Source organism: Capra hircus, chromosome 7 (genome assembly GCF_001704415.2).
Source record: "Capra hircus breed San Clemente chromosome 7, ASM170441v1, whole genome shotgun sequence".
In the NCBI taxonomy this organism is placed as follows: Eukaryota; Metazoa; Chordata; class Mammalia; order Artiodactyla; family Bovidae; genus Capra; species Capra hircus.
This window is the reverse complement of record NC_030814.1, coordinates 89,790,707-89,812,202: the sequence shown is the minus strand read 5'-3', so window position 1 is coordinate 89,812,202 and position 21,496 is coordinate 89,790,707. Positions and strand designations below refer to the sequence as shown.

The following is a 21,496-nucleotide window of genomic DNA, read 5'->3' as shown; positions in this document are numbered from 1 at the left end:
CCCAAATAAGTAGATTCCCTCTAATCTCCATAATTGCCCCCCTAAAGCCTCTTTGTACACACACACACTTTCATGATTTTCTAGCTACAATCTTGTTTTATCCACTGATCTCAGAGAAGGCAAGAAATCTGTTCTCCATCCATCCTGTATTCTGTCTGCCTAGAAGGAGGCCTGGTATGTCATAGGTGCTCAATAAATTCAACAGGGCTTTTGTATGCTTCTGCTCGCTCACCTACAGACACGGGTGCAGATATTAACACAAGGCCAGGGGTTTTCTCTGTTTGGTTCCCTGTTGAACTCCTGGGCCTGGAGCAGTGTCTGGTCCACACTAAGCTCTGCACACATGTTTGTTGATTGACTTAACAAACGACCCTGAAGTTTCTCATGAGCAAGATGGGAATAAGAATGTCCTACCTCCCACCTCACTGGATATGTGCAGTCTGCAATGGGAGATGGAGTCCCACCTTGAGAGAGATCTCAGTCTGATGGCAGAGATCCGAGTTTGTCCTCAGTGGGACCTCTGTTTTCTAGGAGCTCATGGTCTGAGAGCGGAGACAGCCAGGTCCACTGGTGTGGCCATGGGAACCCAACTCCCATCTCTGGAAGTTTACTCCGTTCCAGAGCAGGCTGAGGGCTGTTCCTGTGTGTGTAGTCGGAAAATAGCCCCTGCTTTGACCATTTTACAGGTGGGAATACCGAATACCGAGGCCCAGGGAGGGTGGACGGGCCTGGCTCTGCCCCCAAGCTCAACCCTCCTCTGATGATTTTGCAGGTTGGACTCTGTCCCTGCAGGCAGGTTCTCCAGCCAGCGCTTGGCAGGCTGTTTTCCCCATCCTTAAGTCTAAGCCCATTTCCTCAGAAAGACCATTTCTGGCCCCCTCCTGTCTTCCCCGCCCCAAGCTACCCTCACAGTGGGTCACTAGGTGCTTAACTGGTTTTTCTCTCTTGGGTCTTCGGGAGAGTGGGGAGTGGCGACGTTTGCGGGGCTGGACGGTAGCCTCAGTTTCCCTACTGGTCCTGGGTGGAAGGGAGGGGGTGGTCCCGGGGCCGCGGCGCGAGGGGCAGGCGGGCCGGGTGGGCGGGCCGGGGGCGGCGGCGCCACCTTAAGGCGGCTCTGCCCGCGGCTCCCGGCCGAGCCCCGCCGGAGGGAGGCGGCTCCGCGCGGGGCCCGCTGCCCGCGCCTCCGAAACCGGCCGCCGCTCGCCCGACCTTCTGCGCCGGTCGCGCGCCCCACGCCCGGCGGGGGCCTCGGCGCCCCTTGGTCCCCGCGACACCAAGCGCTCACTCGGGGGGCGGGGGAACTCCAGGGTCCCCTGCCCCACGCCGCTGCCCCTTCTTTCTCGGGCAGACCCCCCACCCCAGCCTCTCCCCCACCTCGCCTTCTCCTGGCCCCCGCAGATCGTCAAGCTCCGGAGTCGTGGCGGAGGGCCTCCCGGATCGGCAGGATGTACCCCCAGGGAAGGCACCCGGTGAGTGGGGGCCCGGGCTGCGGGGAGGTTGGGGGCGCCGGGCGTCCAGGAACTCAGACCTGGGCGTCCCCCCTCAAGACCCCGCTTCAGTCCGGCCAGCCCTTCAAGTTCTCGATCTTGGAGATCTGCGACCGCATCAAAGAAGAATTCCAGTTTCTTCAGGCTCAGTACCACAGGTAAGGGGTTGGGGACCGGGGCGCCCCTCCCCAGGGGCTCGCCTGGGGCAGAGGGGCGGGGTCACCAGCGTGCTGGGAGGACGGAGGGACCCCAGGGCCGAGAGGAGGGCTTCCAGGTAGAAGCGAAGGTGAGGAGGACAGCCCGTCCAGTGCTGGGACACTTGGAGCCTGGGAAAGGATGGGGCCGGCCTGGGAGCGGGAGTTGGGGGTGGGTGTGTGGAGGTGGGGCGGGGAGAGCCAATCTCATCACTGTGGAAGCTGGCTCAGAAGGGGTCCGTGGGTGTCTCTGCTGGGGGGCAAGGAGGATGGAATCCCAATGTTACGTCCCCTTCCCAGCCTCAAGCTGGAGTGTGAGAAGTTGGCCAGTGAGAAGACAGAAATGCAGCGACATTATGTCATGGTGAGGGGGTTGTCATACTGGGTGGGAGGCAGTGGGGAAGATGGCTTGTCTGTGAGTTGAAACATGATGGGCATGAACCCCAACTCCAGTACCGCTCTGGGACATGTCCCCAGCCGGCTGTGGGCCTCAGTTTCCCTCATCTGTAAAATAGGCTGCTTGGGGTTCCAGGCTGTCTGCCAGCTCTTGGAACAATAAATCAAGGATACCTCCTCTCCTCCTGGGCATCTCTGAGGGGCTGAGGTCTCTGGGCACTACTCATCTACCCTACCCCCTGGAGAGAATGGAGGGAGGAGAGTCCTGCTTTCTCCTCTGGGCTCCCTTTCTGGGCCCCCTTTCTGGGCCCCCAAGGATCTAGGAGGCTCTGGGTCCTGCTGTGATCCCCTGAGTCTGGGGGCTGTTGGAAGACCCAGTCACCCAGTGCAGCTGGACATCCGTGGCTATGATGGACACTGCCAGACGGCCTTTCCTTTGCAGTACTATGAAATGTCCTACGGGCTCAACATCGAAATGCATAAGCAGGTAACCGTGTTGAGGGTAAGAGTGTCCAGTGGGAGGAGGGGGATCTGGAAGCTGTGAGAGGGACCCAGATCTCCAGCAGTCACAGGCCCAGGGAGCAGACGTCTTATCCTGAAACCTCTGGGACTAGGGGCCAGATTTCAGCCTTGAAAATGAATTTCTGGAGATTTTGTCCAGGAGAGATGTGGGCAGCAGATAAGGGCCAGGCTTCCTTGTAGCAGAGGCCAACAGCCAGGTCACGGAGCCTGGGGAGGGACTTCTGTCCTAAGAAGGGGACAAACAGACAGTCTTAGAGGTCCCTTTCAGCCCAATGTGTCTGACATCCGGAGATGGATCCTTAGGGTCTGAGATGGAACCCCTAGGTTCTGATGCTGTTTTGAAGGTTCTAAGATTAATGCTAATGATCCAAGGTTCTGAGACTGTCTTCTATGTCTGAGAGTGATCTCAGGGTTCTGAGTCATACCTGAAGGTTCTGAAATTGGCTCCATGTGCCCGAGATTAACCCCCAGATCCTGAGACTGACCTTAAGATTTTCTGATGGTTTCTAAAGGGGAGGTGAGAATTTTATCACAGAACCACCCATGCACCCAGATGTTTTCTAAGAGGACAAGAGGGACCTGGAGATTCTAAGGTTGATGGAATCTTGGGTTCTGTCCATCAGAATATTAGAATTAATCAGCAAAGCCTAGGGTCTGTCTGGTGGGTGGGAAGAAGTGAGGGTGACCTGGGAGTGCCTGGAGGGAGCCTGCCTTGGCATGCTTTTCTGGGTCTCTGTGGGTTCTCCTAGGTCTGGTGTGGGTAGGAGGGGGCTTGTTTGCCTGCAGCATGGTGTGGTCCTATGGGTGCATGAAATAGACCTCTTTATGGGGTGGAGGGCAAGGTGTAGGGTCCCAACTCTGGGAGCCTGGTTCCACCCTCCTGGTATGAGATGGAAGACACAGCCTCACCCAGGTGCATCCAGCAGCTCTGTAACTCAGGCAGGGGCAAAGCACAGACTGACAGAAAACCCCCTTCCCCACCCACTCACATGTTTCCCCTCTGTTCAGCCTCTATGGGGCACTCTCTGCCCAGCCCCAGTCCCAGATGAAACCTACAAGTAAAACCACACTATTTCTAACCCACTCTCTGACACGAAATGTGTGTGTTTTCAATACACAGAACAGTTCTGGAAATCTGACACCAGCTGGGTGTCCCTATGCTTCAGTTCAACCCTAACGCACCTACCCAGAGTCAGTGCAAACCCCAGTGGTTCAGGGTTAGGATTAGGGCCCCACAGGACTGCCCCTGCCTCCTGGGCTTCTGACCCGCCAGCTATAAATCAGAGTTCCCATAACCCACTCCCTGGTCTGATGTTTTGCCAGAATGGCTCACAGAACTCAGGAAAGCTCTTACTTACATTACCCATTTATGATAAAAGATATGACTTAGAAATAGCCTGATGGAAGAGATACACAGGACAAGGTTATGGAGAAGGGCCTGGAGCTTCTGTGCCTTCTCGGGGCACTGTCTCCCTCCACAAACACGCATCCACCCACCAGGAAGCTCTCTGCCACCCCCCAGACCCTCTCCCCTCCTTGGAGGTCAGGGGTTAGGGGTAGGCCTGAGAGAAGTTCCATCCCTAAGTGTCACTCAAGTGTGGGTGACATGGACTTATTCTGAATGACAAAAGATGCTCCTCTTGCCGCTACTATTCTGAAATCCCTAGGGTTGTAGGAGCTCCGTGCCAAGAACAAGGCAAAGAGCAAATGTATATATACATTTTTTAACTTTTTATTTTATATTGGGTTAGAGTTGATTAACAATGTTGTGTTAAGGGACAGCTATACATATACATGTAGCTATTCTTTTTCAAATTCTTTCCCCCATAATGTGTATTTCTTATAGCATCACACTCCTGAGTGTGGTATACTGGGATGGCCTGCTGACTGCAGCCACAGGGCACAGGGGCAACCGAGAGAGGGGCCATGCCTTGGAAAGACCTGGGACCAGCCAGGGCTTGAACTTGGGACTCCAGGCGGGGGCTCCACTCCCTCTGTTTATGCTGAACTCAAAGCTCCTGGGGGAGCGGGGGTAGGTCCCAGTCTGCACTGGGTGGCTGCACCTGCTTTCTGGGAATCTCTGTTGAGTGGGTCTGGCAGGTGGTATATCCATCCTGTCTCTCAGCTCAACGCTGCACTGGACATCAGGTGGACAGCCTCTCTGCCAGACTCTCAGCCTGTGTCCCATATTTGCACCTGTGGGAGACAGACCCCTCACCCCAAGCTTTGCAAGGCTTGTTGTGCCCTGGAGTTGAGGTTGTGGATTGACAGCCTGACCTCCAAGCCTCCTCCCTGTTGCTTCCTGCCAGGCCGAGATTGTGAAGCGTCTCAGTGGGATCTGTGCTCAGATTATCCCCTTCCTGACTCAGGAGGTGAGTGGGCTTCGTGGAGGTGGGGGAGGGGAACTGGAAGAAGGATTTGGCCTGGGAGTCTAGGCACTGGCTGGGCTGGGACTTTCGGGATGGAGGCAGGTTTTGGCTGAGAGGGAAGGGGGTTGGTGCTCAAGCCTGCAGCCAGGCTGCCTCGGTCCAAATCCTGGCCATGTGGCCTTGGGCTAGTGGCTTGCCCTCTCTGTGCCTCCATCATAAAATTTAGAACATTGCCCTCTCTGTGCCTCGGTCATAAAATTTAGAACAGCGGCTACATACAAGGTGGTGAGGATGATGCTGGTGTTTAGTACACCTAATAAAAGTCTGTCCCTGGTACTTAGTCCGTCCATTATGCTGATGGAAATCAGCCAGTCACAAAAGGACATATACTATGTGATTCTACTCACAGGAGGTCCCTGGAGGAGTCAGATCCACAGAGACAGGAAGTAGGTGGTAGAGCCAAGGGGTGGGGAAGGGAACAGGGAGTCAGTATTTTATGGGGACTGAGTTTCCATTTGGGAGGATGAGAAAGCTCTGGAGATGATTGTGGGAATGGTTGCAGGACAATGTGAACGTGCTTAATACCACTTAAACATGGTTAAAGGGTAACTCTTCTGTACTTGTAATCACAATAATACAAAAATGTGGAAAGGGACAGATAAGAGAGTGTGAGCACTTCATTGAAATTTAAAAAATAAAGTTAGCCCTTGTGCAAATGCCCTAAGCTCTTCAGGACTTTTGAACCCCCATTCCTGCTTCCATCTGGAACATTCTATCTCCAGAGAGATGAGAGGACAGATTCTGACACAAGGTAGCTACACAGGGGGCCCTCACTGTGCTGGAGACCACGAAAGGGGAAAGATGCTCCTTTTGGTTTGGACCCCATCAAGGTTTCTGGGCTCTTGAGACGGAGTGAGATTCACTCTGTCTGCTCTTGGATTTAGAGATGGTGTCTGAACAAGGTGGCCCAGCATGACAGAGGCCAAACTACAGTAGGAAATGGGGTAAAAAGACTTTGGGAAGGAGTGAATTAAGACACACATATGTGCCCCGGCAAATTCCATGCTTCTAGACCAGGAGTCAGCAAACAGCAACCTGAGGGCTAAATCGCTGGCCTTTCACTTGTTTTGTAAATAAAGTTTTATTGGCACACAGCCATGCCCATTCATGTTTTTGTTGTCTATGGCAGCTTTCCCCATAAAATGGCAGAGCTGAGTAGTTTCCATAGAGACCCTGTGGCCTACAAAACCAAAAGTATTGACTCTCTGGCCCTTTGCAGTCAAAACATACCAGTCCCTGGCCTGGACACACCCTTACAGGTGTGCCCCATACAGGACACCCCATCGGTATCCTGACACCTCCTTAATGGAACAGCCCCAATCTCCATCCTGGGTAGTTTGGGTGCAAAAGTGGCCTTAGAGAGAACACAGGAGCCACTAGCTATGTGTGGCCATTTACATCTGTATTAATTTTTATTTCTTTTATAATATATTACATTAAATTAATATGTAAATTTCTGTCAAATTAATTAAAGGAGGCATCTCGTTCCTCAGTTGCACCAACCACATTTCAAGTGCTCAGTGGCTGCAAACGGCTTTTGTATCCAGCAGTGAAGCTGAGGATGTTTTATCACCATGTGAAAGGGGGGAGAGGAAGGAGGGAACAAGGGCGGGATGAGGGTGGTGTGCATGGGGGACCTTTAGAGACGGCCGGTTTGTATTTTGTGACCTGGGTGGTTGGCCCATGGCTGCTTATTTGGACAGTGGTTCTTTACTGGGGGTGATTCTGTCCTCAGGGGACACTGGGTGATGGTGGGGACCTTTGTGGTTGTGACTACTGGGGGTGTTTCTGGCATCCAGTGAGTGTTGGGGGCAGGGATGGGGCTCCACACGCCACAGTGCCCAGGACGGTCCCCATACACGGTGGCCCAGCCACGACGTCAGCGGTGCCAAAGGCAGGGACTCTGATGTATAAACTCCGCTTTCTAAGTGTTGGTTTGAACTGCACTGCAGTGCTTTGTTTCCTGATTTTGAAAGGAGAGAAAGAAAATATAATAGAAAGAGCAAGTGAGAGAAGAAGAGGGGCAGGTGCTTTCCTGATGGTCCAGTACTCCCAACGTAGGGGCCGCGGGTTGGATTCCTGGTCAAGGAACTAAGATCCCACATGCTTGCAGGGTGTGACTGATAAAAAAGGGGGGGTCCCAGAGGGTGTTGTCTGAGAGGTGAGGTCTCTGATCAGATAAGGGAGCTCTCCTGAGCGCCCCTGACCCCACCCCCACCTCCAGCACCAACAGCAGGTCCTGCAGGCTGTGGAGCGGGCCAAGCAGGTGACAGTCGGGGAGCTGAACAGCCTCATTGGGGTGAGTCGTCTGGCGCCCGCCCTGCCCTCGGTGGTGAAGCTGGGGGTGTTGGGTGGGCAGCTAGCTGGCCAGTGCTCCAGTAGCCTTGGAGACCCCAAGGTGGGCCCTGTCTGCCCAGACACAGCCTCTCCGGCTTCAGCTAGGGGAAGCGGGGGCTCCCAGGGCCTGCCCCTGCCCGCCCCTGGCCCACCCCCCTCCTCTCCAGCAGCAGCAGCTCCAGCCACTGGCCCACCACGCCCCCCCTGTGCCCCTCACCCCTCGCCCAGCGGGGCTGGTGGGCAGCAGTGCTACGGGGCTGCTGGCCCTGTCGGGAGCCCTGGCCGCCCAGGCTCAGCTGGCCGCGGTCACCAAGGAGGAGCGGGCAGGTGTGGAGGCGGAGGGGTCCAGAGGTGAGTGGACATCCCCGATGGCAGGGGCTGGGGGCGTGGGGAGAGGGTAGCAGGACCACTAAACTCATCTAAATGAGAAGGATGGGACTTCCCAGGTGGCTCGGTGGTAAAGAAGCTGCCTGCTAATGCAGGAGACACGGGATCAATCCCTGGTCCAGGATCAATCCCTGGTCCAAGACAATCCCACATGCTGTGGAGCAACGAAGCCTGTGCGCCACAGTAATTGAACCTGTGCTCTAGAGCCAAGGAGCCGCAACTCCCGAAGCCTGCGCTCCTTAGAGCCCGTGCGCCACAGCGAGAGGCCACTGCGATGAGAAGCTCGCGTAACTCAACTAGAGAGTAGCCCACACAGCTGCGGAAACCCAGCACAGCCTTAAAAGAAATAATAAACAAAACTTAAAAATAAACGTGAGGGAACGGAGGGGGCTGCAGAGTTGCAGGTTCCATTCTGTTCTCCGTGGGCTATGTGTCTTTGGGCAAGTTATAAACCTCTCTGGGCATCTATCTGAATGGTGCAGGGAAGGGACAGTCCACTCCTTGCCAGGGTGTTAGAAGGAGGAGGGAGTTTCTGAGTTGGGAAGAGGGCTTTATGTGCAGTGGACGGCTGAGTGCTCTAGCACCGTGGGATATAACCCCCCGCTTCTTTTCCTTTCTCTCCCTTTACCCCACCCCCGCCCGCCAGTGGAGAGAGTCCCCAGCAGGGTAAGTTGAGGGGCTCGGGGGACTTGCCCTCTTATCTAACATTTGCTTTGTATTCACATGTGGCTGAAGCTGCTTGTTCTGAGCTGTTGGGGCCTCAGAAGGAGACCACATCCCACTTTCACACTGTGTAGCCTGTATTTTGGGGGGTGGGGGTAGGGGCCTGCCCATAAGACTAGAGTTTTATTTATTTCAAATTTTCCATCTCAAGCGATTTTTGCAATAGAATAAATGAATGCATGCCTGGGTAGCATTCCATCCATTCCTCTGTCATTAATTTATCCCTCATCCTCTCCATTTTTATCATCTACAAGAGCACTGCCCAACAGAAATATCATGTGAGCCCTGTAGGTAGTTTTTAAAAATTGTTTAGTTTTGAAATCATTACAGATGTGCGGGAGGTTGCAAAGAAATGTACAAGGAGGTCCCCTGTACCCCTCACCCAGTGATAACATCTTTCAGAACTAAAATAGTGTCACAGTCAGAAAATGGACATGGGTGTACCCCACAGGGCTTATTCCCACTTCATGGTTTTACACGCACTTGAGTGTGTGTGTGTTTCCATGCATTTTCAATCACATATTTAACTTTCTGTAAACATCACTATGAATTTTCCAGTAGCCACATTAGAAAAGTTAAGCAGGTGAAATGAATTTCAACAGTAAATTTTATTTAACACAATGCATCTACAATATTTCAACCTGTAATCAACATAAAAGGTTGTTTTGTTTTGTTTTGTTTTCTTTAGCGGAGAAAGGTTTATTGCAGGGCCATGCAAAGAGACCTGCAAGGTTGGCTCATGCCTCCCTCAGAACCCAAACTCACAACATAAAACAGTCTTAATGGGATCTTTACTGTCTCCAAGCTCTGAATGCATTTTGCACTCAGAGCTTATTTCAGTTTGCACGGGTGCCCCCCAGGGGCCCTTGGGTGATATCTGGGGACATTTATGATTGTCACAACACCACTGAATCTGCCCTTGGAAGGTCCTTTTTTCCAGATGAGAAGCTTGGGGCACAGGTCCTAATAACAATGATGGGGATCCTCGGTTCTGGCTGGGCCAGGACCCGGTCTTGGGCTCCGGGCTCTGACTCTCTCCCACCTGGCCCCTGTGGCTCTGCAGAGTGTGTCTCCCTCACCCCCGGAGAGTGTGGTGGAAGAGGAGCGGCCCAGCGGCCTGGGTGGAAATGGAAAGCAGAGAGCCGAGGAGAAGGATCTGTCAGGACCTTATGTGAGTAGAGAGGGAGGCGCGCATGGACTTGGGTGGGCAGATGGGGGTGGGTGAGGCCAACCAGCCTGAGAGGTTGATTGCCTCTGTGGGTCGAGAGCTGGGAAGGAGGTAAGGATGCTCCTGACCTCCGGCTCTCCCCCTACTGCAAAGAGGGGTAAACTGAGGCCACACTGCACCTCTTGGGTGCTCAGATTCATCTTCTCCATTCTATGTTGAGAGATTTCCCCCACTGGTCTCCTTTGTATTGAACAAATGAACTAAGCCCCAGAATCCCAATCAGACCCTCCCAAGGAGATGTAAGGGGGTGTGGAGGCAGGGGTAGGGCCACGGTGAGCTCACTTCCCCCCATGTCCCCCCAGGAGAGTGACGAGGACAAGAGTGACTACAACCTGGTGGTGGACGAGGTGAGTCAGGGTCCAGGCTCTTCCCACTCTGACTTCAGGTCTGGTCTGGGCACAGAGCAGGCAGTGGGTTATCTGGGAGAGTTGGGGGGCCTTGTGTTCCCCTTTCTGTGGAATGGCTGGGATGGGGATGCTATGGGGCCAAGGGGAGTAGGGGAAACCAGGACATCCCAGGCTGACCTGTCCATAGCATAGGTGGGGAAACTGAGGCCCAGGGAACCCCAGAGGCAGGCAATGGAAGTGGCTTCATGCCCTGGTTCTCTGCGTGACTTCGGGGCAGTGACACCCTTTCCCTGGCCTCACTTTTCCTCATCTATTCAATGAGGGGAAAGAAAACCAAGCCCATATAGAGTTGTTGCTCTGTGTAGCTTATGTCCTTAAGCCCACTGTACAGATGAATCAACTGAGGCACAGGGAGGTTTCATAATCCTCCCAAGGTGGGTCCTAGATGTCCATTCTAGAGGTCGGGGTGGGACACAGGTAGGGTATAGAGAGGAGCGCTCCTTCCTCTGCACTTCGGTGCCACCCCCATTCATCGTCACCTCCTCAAACCCAGGACCAACCCTCCGAGCCCCCCAGCCCAGCAACCACCCCATGTGGAAAGGCACCTACCTGCATCCCTGCTCGTCGGGACCTCGTGGACAGTCCAGCCTCCTTGGCCTCCAGCCTTGGCTCACCACTCCCCAGAGCGAAGGAACTCGTCCTGGTAAGTAGTGGGGCGGGGGGGCTTGAAACTCATTTTATTCATCCCAGGGACCTGAAAACAGGCTGCCGCGTTAGATGTGGGATGAGAGAAATGAGCCAGGCTGGTGTGCTCCAGCATTCCCTTCCTGATTATTACGTCCCTAAAAATCTACCTCTGCATTAGCCCGGAAATTTTTCCTCAGTGGACTCATTGGAAATTTTTCCTCAGTGGACTCATTCCGTGGAATCTCAATAAATCTGAAAAGGCAACTTTGTAAATAATATTAAAAGGGAACTCACCATCTTATGTGGAAAACAAGTGTCTCTAGCAATAGATAGGAAGTCAGTGAAAATAAACATAGTGAGTGAAACTATAGAATTGGCAACTGGCCAGGCTGACTCCAGCCCTGGGAGTGTTAAGGCCTTGAGGACACACACACCAGCCCCAGCTGTAAGGAAAGATGACTCATACCAGAAAAACTTTCTCCTTGCTTCTCCTCATGTTTGATGCCAGGTGTAGGGGACCACCTGAAAGCACTCCCCCACCCTCCCAACCCCCCCAGGCATTCTCAATTCAGCTAGATTTGTCCCTGCCCCCAATTCTTCCCCAGACCCCTGCCCTGCACTTACCAGGGAGACTGTGTCGGTTTCTAGGCTTCCCCTCCCAGCAGGTTGCTATGGCAACTGCCAAGGTTGGGGCTCCCATGGCATCTCCTGTGCCCTCCTCCCATGCCAAAAAGATGCGGAGTGGGAGGGGCAGTGCTATTTTAACAGAGAAGCCCCCAGAAGGCCCCCCGTCCCCATGTTGGCCCCAACTACTCCCTGCCATGGGTGTGTGAATGTGGTTGTCACAAAACGTGTGATCCTGTGAAGGAAAGAAAGATAGGGTGCAGCCCACACAAGATGAGGATGTGAAGTTTCTTGAAAGGCAAAGAAAGCGATGACAGAAAGCTGAGACGGAGCTTGTTCCCACATGGAGGCTCAGCTTCCCCTCTCTTCCAGGGTCCCCATGGGGAGGGACAGCAGTGGGGGACATCCCCTCCTCGTGCGGAGCAAGTGGGTGCCCAGCAGTACTAGGGTCTTGCCTTGGGAACACGCTGTGGTCTCCTGCTTGGAGAGCCCATCCTAGAGTTTGGTCCTCTGTCCTAAAGGATGTGACACCCTCTAAGTCTGTGTACTGCCTTCTCTCATGATCCCCATGGGCCCAACTTGCCCCAAGTGTGTGAATGTTCACCGCCTTTTTTACCCTGCGGCTACATCGTATGCCTTATCACACACATGCGCGATTCTCCCAAGACTGCGTGGGTTCCTGTGTGTGCACCCCGTGGGCCGATGCTCAGATGTCCATCTGGCATTCGGATGTGCACGGATGCTCACATGGGCCCCGTGCTCAGGGGGTCACCTGTGGGGCCTGTCCCCAGGTGTCTGTGTATGCCTGCCATGAGCCCTGGTCTGCCCCAGGTGTACCTGCTCTCACCTTCCGCCCAGATCCTTGGGCTGCAAGGCACCAAGTGTCTGGTGGTGTTCAGTCCTGCCCTATCCCCCAGAACGATCTTCCGGCCAGCACTCCCGCCTCCAAATCCTGCGACTCCTCCCCGCCCCAGGACGCATCCACCCCTGGGCCCAGCTCGGCCAGTCACCTCCGCCAGCTAGCAGCCAAGCCTGCCCCTTCCACAGACAGTATTGGTGAGTCCCTGCTCCCTTCTGGGGAGCTCTTGACAATGGGGGTGGGGAGGCAGGAGGTCTAGCTTACAGTCCTGGCATTACCTTGCACTTTCCATGACTCTGAGCTAGACACTGCCTCATGCTGGGCCTCTTGCTTCTTCATTGTCTTGGCTTGATGGTGGCAGGGGTCAGCTGAGGCCCAGAGAGGGGAAGTAACTTTCTTGGGGGCTCCAGTACCCTAGAAAGACAAGTTTTGGAGTTACACATGCTTGGGTTTGAGGTCAGCTTTGGACACTTACCAGCTGTGTGACCTTGGGCAAGTGACCTGACTTCTCTGAGCTTCACTTTCCCCATCGTTATTATGGGGGTTGGGATAGAGGGAGGGACTCAAGATGGGCAAGGTTGGAGGTTAGGGGTAGAGTGGGGGAGGTTTGAGGGTGTTCCTGAGATGTTGCTGGACAATTGACTCTGGGTTTTGAAGGATGAGTAGGAGTTTGATAACTGAAAAAGGAAAGGGAAGGGCTTGTTGGCCAGAGTGAACAGCATCTGTTAAGCGTTTAGAGATAGGACAGGGTATGTTGGATGCTGTGCTAGAACATGAGAGCCTTGGAACTCCCCTAAGGCAGCTGGACCTGAGCCCGATGTGTCTGAAAACCTGTCTTAATCTCTTCTTACTCAGCCCTGAGGAGTCCCCTGACCCTGTCCAGTCCCTTCACCACATCCTTCAGCCTGGGCTCCCACAGCGCCCTTAACGGGGACCTCTCCGTGCCCAGCTCCTATGTCAGCCTCCACCTGTCCCCCCAGGTCAGCGGCTCTGTGGTGTACGGACGCTCTCCCATGGTGAGTCCTCAGGGTGAGCAATGCCAGATGTCAGCAGGACCCAGGGGCTGGGGGCTGGGAGGAGAAACCAATTGCACGTGGAAAGACCAGGGAATGGGGAAAGTGAGAGGCATCCTGGCTTGGTGAGTGCAGGTGAGAAGACGATCTGACGGTCTCAGTAGCCCCACAAGCTTAGTACAGATAAGCACCTGTGACTACGGAAAAGACACCTGTGATCATGCTGCATTGAGAGAAACAAAAGCCCAGACATGGAATGTGAGGGGCCCCTTCAGCCTTCCGGCAGATGGTGTACAGTAGTTTCCCCGATTTCGGAGGGACTTCGACGATCCTGATAGATTGCAGAGAAAGGACTAGCCCAGGGAGAGGACAGAAGTGATGTCCACGAGGAGGAGCTAAAGGAGGCATGAGAGCCACGAGCTGCAGCAAGGCGAGGAGACAAGGTCCATGTGGGCCCCAGTACCGGGATGAACGCTGGCTAGAGTGAGCCATCCTGAAGTGGGTGTAGATGCCTCCAGAGGGAATAAAAGGTCTGTCACTGGAGTTATCCCAGGCCAGAGGCTGGATGGGCACTTGCAAGTGACACTGTAAAACAGAGGTCAGCAATGTTTTCTGTAAAGGGCCAGATGGTGAGCACTTTTGGCTTGGCAGACCAGTTGGTTCCTATCACAACTACCTGACTCTGCTTTCATAGCTCAAAACCATCCTAGACAATATATACAGGAATGGGTATGGCTGTGTGCCAATAAAACTTTATTTACAAATACAAGCAGGGGGCCGTGGTTTGCTGACCCCTGTTCTGAGCATTGGACAGGAGATTCATCAGGATCCCTCCAACTCTGGGGTGCTAGGATTCTCCAGCTAGAGACCTTGGGGTTCCCTCACATGAAAGCCTCTACTTTCCCATCTGTAGGACAGGTAGAGAAGAGGGCACCTCCCCTTTCTTGGGAGGAGCTGATAAACAAATTGGTGGGGAGGGGTCCTCTGATAAACAGAGAGGGATGTAGCAAGTGAGCGTGGGAGAGGCAGACACGGGTTTTAGTCACCCTCCCCGACACCCCCACTGGTGTTTTGGCAGATGGCGTTTGAGTCTCACCCACATCTCCGAGGGTCATCCATCTCTTCCTCCCTGCCCACCATCCCTGGGGGAAAGCCGTGAGTACCAGGGTGGTGCTCCCTGCCTCCTCTGAGGTGCTTATATAGTGGGGTGGGGGTTTGGGCTCTCCCTCTGCCTGTCGCAAAAGACTCTTCTGTAAGATAATTGGGGCTCCCAGAGTTGCTGTCTGGATAAAGAGATATGTAACAAGCAAGATCTAGACCAGGGGTTCTCAGCAGGGCATAGATTTTGTGCTGCCCCTCCCCCAGGACCTTTGGTGAAGTCTGGTGATATGTTTGGATGTCACACCCCAATGCTTCTAGCCTCTAGAAGCATGGGACCCAAGGATGTTGCTCCATACCCAATAATGCCTCCCACCCCAGAGAATGAGCTGGCCCCAAGATTGGTAGAACTTTTTGCCATGAGGAGAACATTCTATACTTAGGGCTGTCTGATCTGAGAGCCATCTGCCATCTGTGGCTATTGAGCACTTCAAATGTGGTCACTGCAGCTGAGGAACTGAAATTTTACATTTCTTTAAATTTAACTGGCCCTGTGTGGCTGCTATTGGACTGCGTCTGAAACTCACAAGGCATCTTCCTGGATCTTCTGTTTCACCGACTCCTACTAAGTGCTTGCTTCCCACGCACCAGGCCACAGCCGGACCACTTCCTCTTTTGTGTTGCGCTGGCCATGCCACGTCACCTTTGATCCTGGGACCCTGTCCCTTAACACATGGGGGCACAGGCAGGGGAGGACCCCTCCCTACCCTGGGGGTTGAGGGTAAGGAGGGTCCAGGCTCCTTGTGCATCATGCCCCACCTCCCGTCCAGGGCCTACTCCTTCCACGTGTCTGCGGACGGGCAGATGCAGCCGGTGCCCTTCCCTTCCGATGCACTGGTAGGCGCAGGCATCCCACGGCATGCGCGGCAGCTGCACACGCTGGCACACGGCGAGGTGGTCTGTGCAGTCACCATCAGCGGCTCCACACAGCACGTGTACACGGGTGGCAAGGGCTGCGTGAAGGTGTGGGACGTGGGCCAGCCCGGCGCCAAGATGCCAGTGGCCCAGCTGGACTGCCTGGTGAGGGTGGGGCGGGGCCTGCACATACATGAGGCAGGGCCTATAGACACATGGGGCGGGGCCTGTAGACACATGGGGCGGGGCCTGCAGACAAGGGAGGGGGACCCTGCAGCCAGAGGGGCAGGGCTTATAGGCCACCTATGCGTGAGGCTATAGGTCAAGGACTGATTAAACTGGAGTTTATAAGCCAACCAGGGTTGGGCTTTTGGCCAATTAGGGGCAGAGCTCTTAGGGCACCGACAAGTGATTATAGGCCACAGGACACGATTTATAGCCCAACAGGGATGGGGTTTATGGGCCAGTGGGTGGAACTTAAGGGCCAACCAGGGGCAGAGCTTATAGGCCAGTGGGATGATTTCTTCAGCTGGGTTCCTGCAGGCTTGGCTAGAGGTCCCACCTCCTGTCCTCGCTTCTCTCCCCTCCCAGAACCGGGACAACTACATTCGTTCCTGCAAGTTGCTGCCTGACGGCCGGAGTCTGATTGTGGGCGGTGAAGCCAGCACCTTGTCCATCTGGGACCTGGCGGCACCCACGCCTCGCATCAAGGCGGAGCTGACCTCCTCGGCGCCCGCCTGCTATGCCCTGGCCGTCAGTCCTGACGCCAAGGTCTGCTTCTCCTGCTGCAGCGATGGCAACATCGTGGTCTGGGACCTGCAGAACCAGACCATGGTCAGGTGGGTGGCCGGTGCCCTGTGACCTCGGGCAAGCTCCTGCCCTCTTCTGTTGGTGCTGCCTGGGAAGACGCTAAAGCGGCACTGCCTCCAGGGTTGACACCTGGGCCCTCCTTTCTCCAGGCAGTTCCAGGGCCACACGGATGGGGCCAGCTGCATCGACATTTCGGATTATGGCACTCGGCTCTGGACAGGGGGCCTGGACAACACTGTGCGCTGCTGGGACCTGCGGGAGGGGCGCCAGCTGCAGCAGCATGACTTCAGCTCCCAGGTGCCACACAGGGTCTGGCAGAAGTGGGACGCAAGCTCCAGGAATCCAGCCTCCCTTCCTCTCCCCCTGAGGCACCCAGATGCCAGACAGGACCAGACACCTACCCTCTGTGTCCATCCTTCTTGTCCTTGAGACATGTCCACAGTCATTCCTCTTTAATCAGTCCTTCAGAGATAGACACAGGGAAGCACAAAGGAGATGATTCACATCAAGCTGTGAGGCTACTGAGACCCTCAGATCATCTTCCCGGATGACCTTGCCAAGCCATTCCCCTGTTCCTTTGTCTTCTCCTGTGTAGCTGGTTTCTCCTCCCAGCCTTCAACCTCTTGACCCTACTGAGACCTCCTGACCTACCCCCACCCCAGGACTCATCACAGAGGAGCTGCTGACCCCAGGGGATAGATAGAAGCTAATGTAGGAGCTGGACACAGAGAGGTCTCTGTTAGGGGTGTTCTGAAAATCGAGACTGAAGGATGTAGTAAAGGAGCTGGGCAGAATCATGGGGCTCCCCGGGGCTGAGCCTTCAGGGGCTGAACCAAGGACAGGTCTTCAGGTACCTCGGACCCAGATCCTGTCTCCTGCTGCTTTGGGGGCAGGTTGTGAGCTCCTTGGCATGTTTTTTTTAAGGCCTCTGTGCTCTAGTCTTACACACCATGCCCTATGACCCCTCTAGATCTTCCCACTTATTGTTCCCTCTGACTGACATGCCTTTCCCTTCCTTCCTGCAACTGGTAAACTCCTACCCATCCTTCAAAACCCATCTCCAATTTGTCTCCTCCTTGAAGCCTGCTGAGAACTAGCTTCCAAACTCATTTTACCTTCTCTTTAGCTTGAAGCTTCCTTTGATAGGGACATCAGGAGTGCAGGTGGATACAGTTGTCCATCCCTTGTCCCCAACACTTAGATGGGTGACTTCATATCTGGTGATCCCATGGTGAATATCTCCCATCCCCCCAGCCTACCTTCTTCTTTATACAGGGACGCTTCTAAATGGCCAGGAACACACAAAACCCTCTACTCTTCTCTCTGCTGTGAATGTATGGTTCTTTCCACATGTGTCTAATTTATCAGGAAGACTTAGAAAGGCTTAGGAGTGAAGAGGGCCTTACTAGTTCTCTGTGCTGTGCTTGACGTGGCACACAGACCAATGAGGGCACTGCATCCTTTCAAATCAAAGTAAAAAGAGGTGTTGGCAAGTAGAGAACATTCCAGGCTGGGTGTTGGGAGGCCTGGTCTTTCTCGGACTTGCTCTGTGACCTTGAGCTGGACATGGCCTCAGCTTCCCTTCCACCATCTGCTCAAGGGGAGCTGCGGTCCTCGCTGGCTTCACCCCTTCCCTCCCTCTCTCCCTCCCTCCCTCCCAGAGCTGTTGTGCGTTCAGAGAAGATAATGGATGTGAGGCCCCGGGGCTCCGTGTAATTCTGATTAATATTAATGATTCGACACGCAGTTGCCTGCTGCGCTCTGCTCCAGGCCCAGGGCCAGCTGCCTCTCCATGCAGGAGCTGCAGCAGGAGAACATTGGACTGCTCCCCTCCTCCCCGGGCCCCGCAGCTCTGGGCATCCCCCCACCACATGCCAAGGGGTTTTTTGTCTCATCTCTTCACCCCTAGATTTTTTCCCTGGGCCACTGCCCTAACCAGGACTGGCTGGCCGTTGGCATGGAGAGCAGTAGTGTGGAGCTCCTACATGTCCGGAAGCCCGAGAAATACCAGCTGCATCTCCACGAGAGCTGCGTGCTGTCCCTCAAGTTTGCCTCCTGCGGTGCGTCTCTGGGGCTTGGGTGGGGCCTCTGGGAGCTGGGGCGCTGGGGCAGGGTTGCCAAATCACAACAACAACAACAACAAAAACCCACAACAGAAAAAGAGGATGCCCAATTACATTTGAATCTTAAACAACACATCACTCCTTAATAGAAGTATGTCCCAAGTATTGCATGGGACATACTCTAACCAGAAGTCCCAAACCTCAGGATCTATTGCCTGATGATCTAAGGTAGAGATGATGTAATAATAATAGGAATAAAGTGCGCAATAAATGTCATGCACTGGAATCACCCTGAAGCCACCCTCTATCTTGTTCCTCATGGGAAAATTGTCCTCCATGAAACCAGTCCCTGGTGCCAAAAAGGTTGGGGACCGCTGCTCTAAAGGACAAAGAATTTGTTAGCACCTTGTGGGATATACTTGTACACTAAACAGCATATAATTTATTAGCATAAGTATGTCCCCAAAATGCATGAGCTATCATTTATACTATTTTAGTGCAGATAGATCTCAAATATTGCGTGGGATATACTTACACTAATTTTGTTTGTTGTTTTCAGTATTGATATATCCCAAGTAGCTCATGGAACTTACATATATTTAAAACAAACAGAGGGACTTCCCTGGTGGCCCAGTGGCTGCCAATGCAGGGAGCCTGGGTTTAATCCCTGGTCAGGGAACTGGATCCCACATGCCCTAACTAAGTCCTGGCACAGCCAAATAAATACATATTTGTTAAAAAATAGATAATGAACTATTTGGGACCCACCTGTACTAAAAATGATTCATGGTTGATCTTAGGTTCAAATGTAACTGAGCACCCTGGTTTTCTTTTTGTTTTGCTTCTTTCCCCGCATTTTGGCCACGCCACATAGCTTTTGGGATTTTTGTTCCCTGAGCAGGGATTGAACCTGGTCCCTCAGCAGTGAAAGCACAGTCTAACCACTGGACAAGTAGGGAACTCCCTGGGCACCCTGTTTTTATCTGACCACCCTCTCTTGGGGCTCCCCTTTCTTGAAGGTCAGTTGGAGCTCTTTGGGACCTTGGGTTTACCATCTGGCACTTGGAGGGAAGGCTGGAGCCTCAGCAAAGGGGCTTCCTGTCTGCCAGGAGAGGGCAGAGGTGCAGGAAAGGAAGGGAGAGGCCAGACCAGGTTGCCCTGTCTCTGTCTGCCACCCCTAGCCCTGGCTTCTTCCAGTCCACCACCCTCCTGAACTCCTCACCCTCCTCCCCCAGGGCGGTGGTTCGTGAGCACAGGGAAGGACAACCTCCTCAATGCCTGGAGGACGCCGTACGGGGCCAGCATCTTCCAGGTACTGCATGTCTGAAGTCTCCACCCCACCACCATCACTGCAGGACACCAGGTGCCCCAGGACCCAGAGAGGGGTGGGGGTGGAATAGGGGAGTGTCCTCACCAGCCTGGAGCTACTAAAGCAGACAGTCAGCCTGAAGGCCACATCTGTGCACAAACTGTTTGTGTTATTAGTTGTGAAGTGAAGTCGCTCAGTCATGTCCGACTCTTTGCAACCCCATGGACTGTAGTCTACCAGGCTCCTCCATCCATGGGATTTTCCAGGCAAGAATACTGGAGTGGGTTGCCATTTCCTTCTCTAGGGGATCTTCCCGACCCAGGGATTGAACCCGGGTCTCCTGCATTGTAGGCAGGCACTTTATCGTCTGAGCCACCAGGGAAGTGTTGTGATAAATCCATATAAAATTCACCATCTTAACCATTTTAAAATGCAGGGCTCAGTGGCATTAAGTACATTCATACTGTCCTACAACCATCCCTACCATCATCTCCAGAACTTTCTCATCTTCCCATACTGAAACTCTGTCCCCATGAGACACTGACTTCCCATCCCCTGGCGCCACCGTCTACTTCCTGTCTCTGTGGATTTGATGACTCATGTGAGTGGGATCACACAAAATTTATTCTTCTGTGTCTCTTCTCTCACTGAGCATCACATCCCCCAAGGTCCATCCATGATGTAGCAGGTGTCAGAACCTCCTTCCATTTTAAGGAATAGAGAGACTAATATTCTACTGTGTGGATGGACCATACTGTGTTCATCCATCACCTGTTGACGGGTACTAGGGTTGTCTCCACTTCTGGGCTGCTGTGAATTGCGCTGCTGTGAACATCCATGTACATCCTCCTGCGCCTGCCTGTTTTCATTTCTCCTGGGCAGATATCTTGGAATGGAATTGCTGAGAGTTGTTTAATCTTTGAAGGAACTGCCAGACTCTCTCCCAAATTTCTTATTCCCACTGGCAATATGGAAGGGTTCCGATTTCTCTCCATCCTCCACAACACTTACTCTGGCATCTCTCTTAGAGCTATCCTGCTCGATGAGGAAGTTTTTACATTTTCTAAAGGACTGTGGGGGAAAAAATAGTAGATGATGTAACACTGACTGATTTGGTCCTTGCACTTACCGGCCAGAGCTCACTGGACTTAAATGAGCTTTCAGGTCAAAGCCTGAAATTGTATTGGGCCCCTTTGAGAAGTAGTTTGCCGAGGGAATTCCCTGGTGGTCCATTGCTTAGGACTCTGTGCTCTCACTGCCCAGAGCTTAGGTTCAATCCCTGGTCAGGGAACTAAGATCCCTCAAGCTGCATGGTCTAAAAAAAGAAACAGTTTGCTGGTGTAGGTCATCTTACTTTAAGCCTTAGCTCTCTTCTGTGCTGTGTGACCTCATGTCTGATACACACCCTCTCTAAGCTTCCCAGAAGATGGTGGTTCTGCTGTTCTAGGGAACTGAGGTCTGGCTCTTCCCAGGAGCATCATCACTCTTCTCTGGAAGAACTGTTACCCTCCTTCTCTCCTCACGGCTAGGCTCCCCATGTTGGGTCCCCAAGTCCTGTCTCAGCTCCGGCCTTGACCAGAGCTCACCCTTGGGGACAGGTGCTGCCCCAATTGCCTTGTGTCTTTCCTCTGAATGTGCAGGTGGTCAGGAGCACGAGCCAGACTGTGCTGGCCTTGGCCGTGCCTCACTCTCCCCTCCTCTGCCCCCTCCTGTCCACAGTCCAAGGAGTCCTCCTCTGTGCTCAGTTGTGACATCTCCGGGAACAACAAGTACATCGTGACAGGCTCTGGGGACAAGAAGGCCACCGTGTATGAGGTGGTCTACTGAGACCCCCTTCTTCCTGCACCCCTGGCCTGACTCCCAGGGGAGGGTCATTCTGAACCTCCCCCCTAGTCCTACCACGAGCCCTAAATCTCATCCATGCTCTGGCTGAGCCCTCGTGTCCTCCCCTGCTGGATGTGGGGCCAGATGCACAGGAGGACCTTGGGGAAATAAATGTATTTATCACAACTGCCTTTTTGTTTTGGGCTGGGGAACTGGGGACATTGCTCATCCTGGAGGGACAGGG

At 53.8% G+C, this 21,496-nt stretch overlaps 1 protein-coding gene across 4 annotated transcripts; it reads left to right on the top strand.

Moving 5' to 3' along the window:
- TLE2 (transducin like enhancer of split 2) lies at positions 1,133-21,442 on the top strand. Of its 4 annotated transcripts, none has more exons than XM_018050798.1 (20): positions 1,133-1,469; positions 1,548-1,645; positions 1,982-2,045; positions 2,520-2,564; positions 4,909-4,971; positions 7,253-7,327; positions 7,536-7,716; positions 8,399-8,418; positions 9,539-9,646; positions 10,006-10,050; positions 10,604-10,753; positions 12,279-12,417; positions 13,076-13,236; positions 14,312-14,388; positions 15,162-15,411; positions 15,838-16,085; positions 16,206-16,353; positions 17,966-18,116; positions 19,355-19,431; positions 21,148-21,442. In XM_018050798.1, the coding sequence occupies exons 1-20, from the start codon at positions 1,446-1,448 to the stop codon at positions 21,253-21,255; spliced, it is 2,232 nt and encodes a 743-aa protein (XP_017906287.1). In that variant the 5' UTR covers positions 1,133-1,445; the 3' UTR covers positions 21,256-21,442. The 4 variants fall into 4 exon arrangements, with proteins under 4 accessions (XP_017906287.1, XP_017906285.1, XP_017906286.1 ...); XM_018050796.1 differs by having other exon boundaries at positions 12,261-12,417; positions 21,148-21,438; XM_018050797.1 differs by having other exon boundaries at positions 7,533-7,716; positions 21,148-21,438.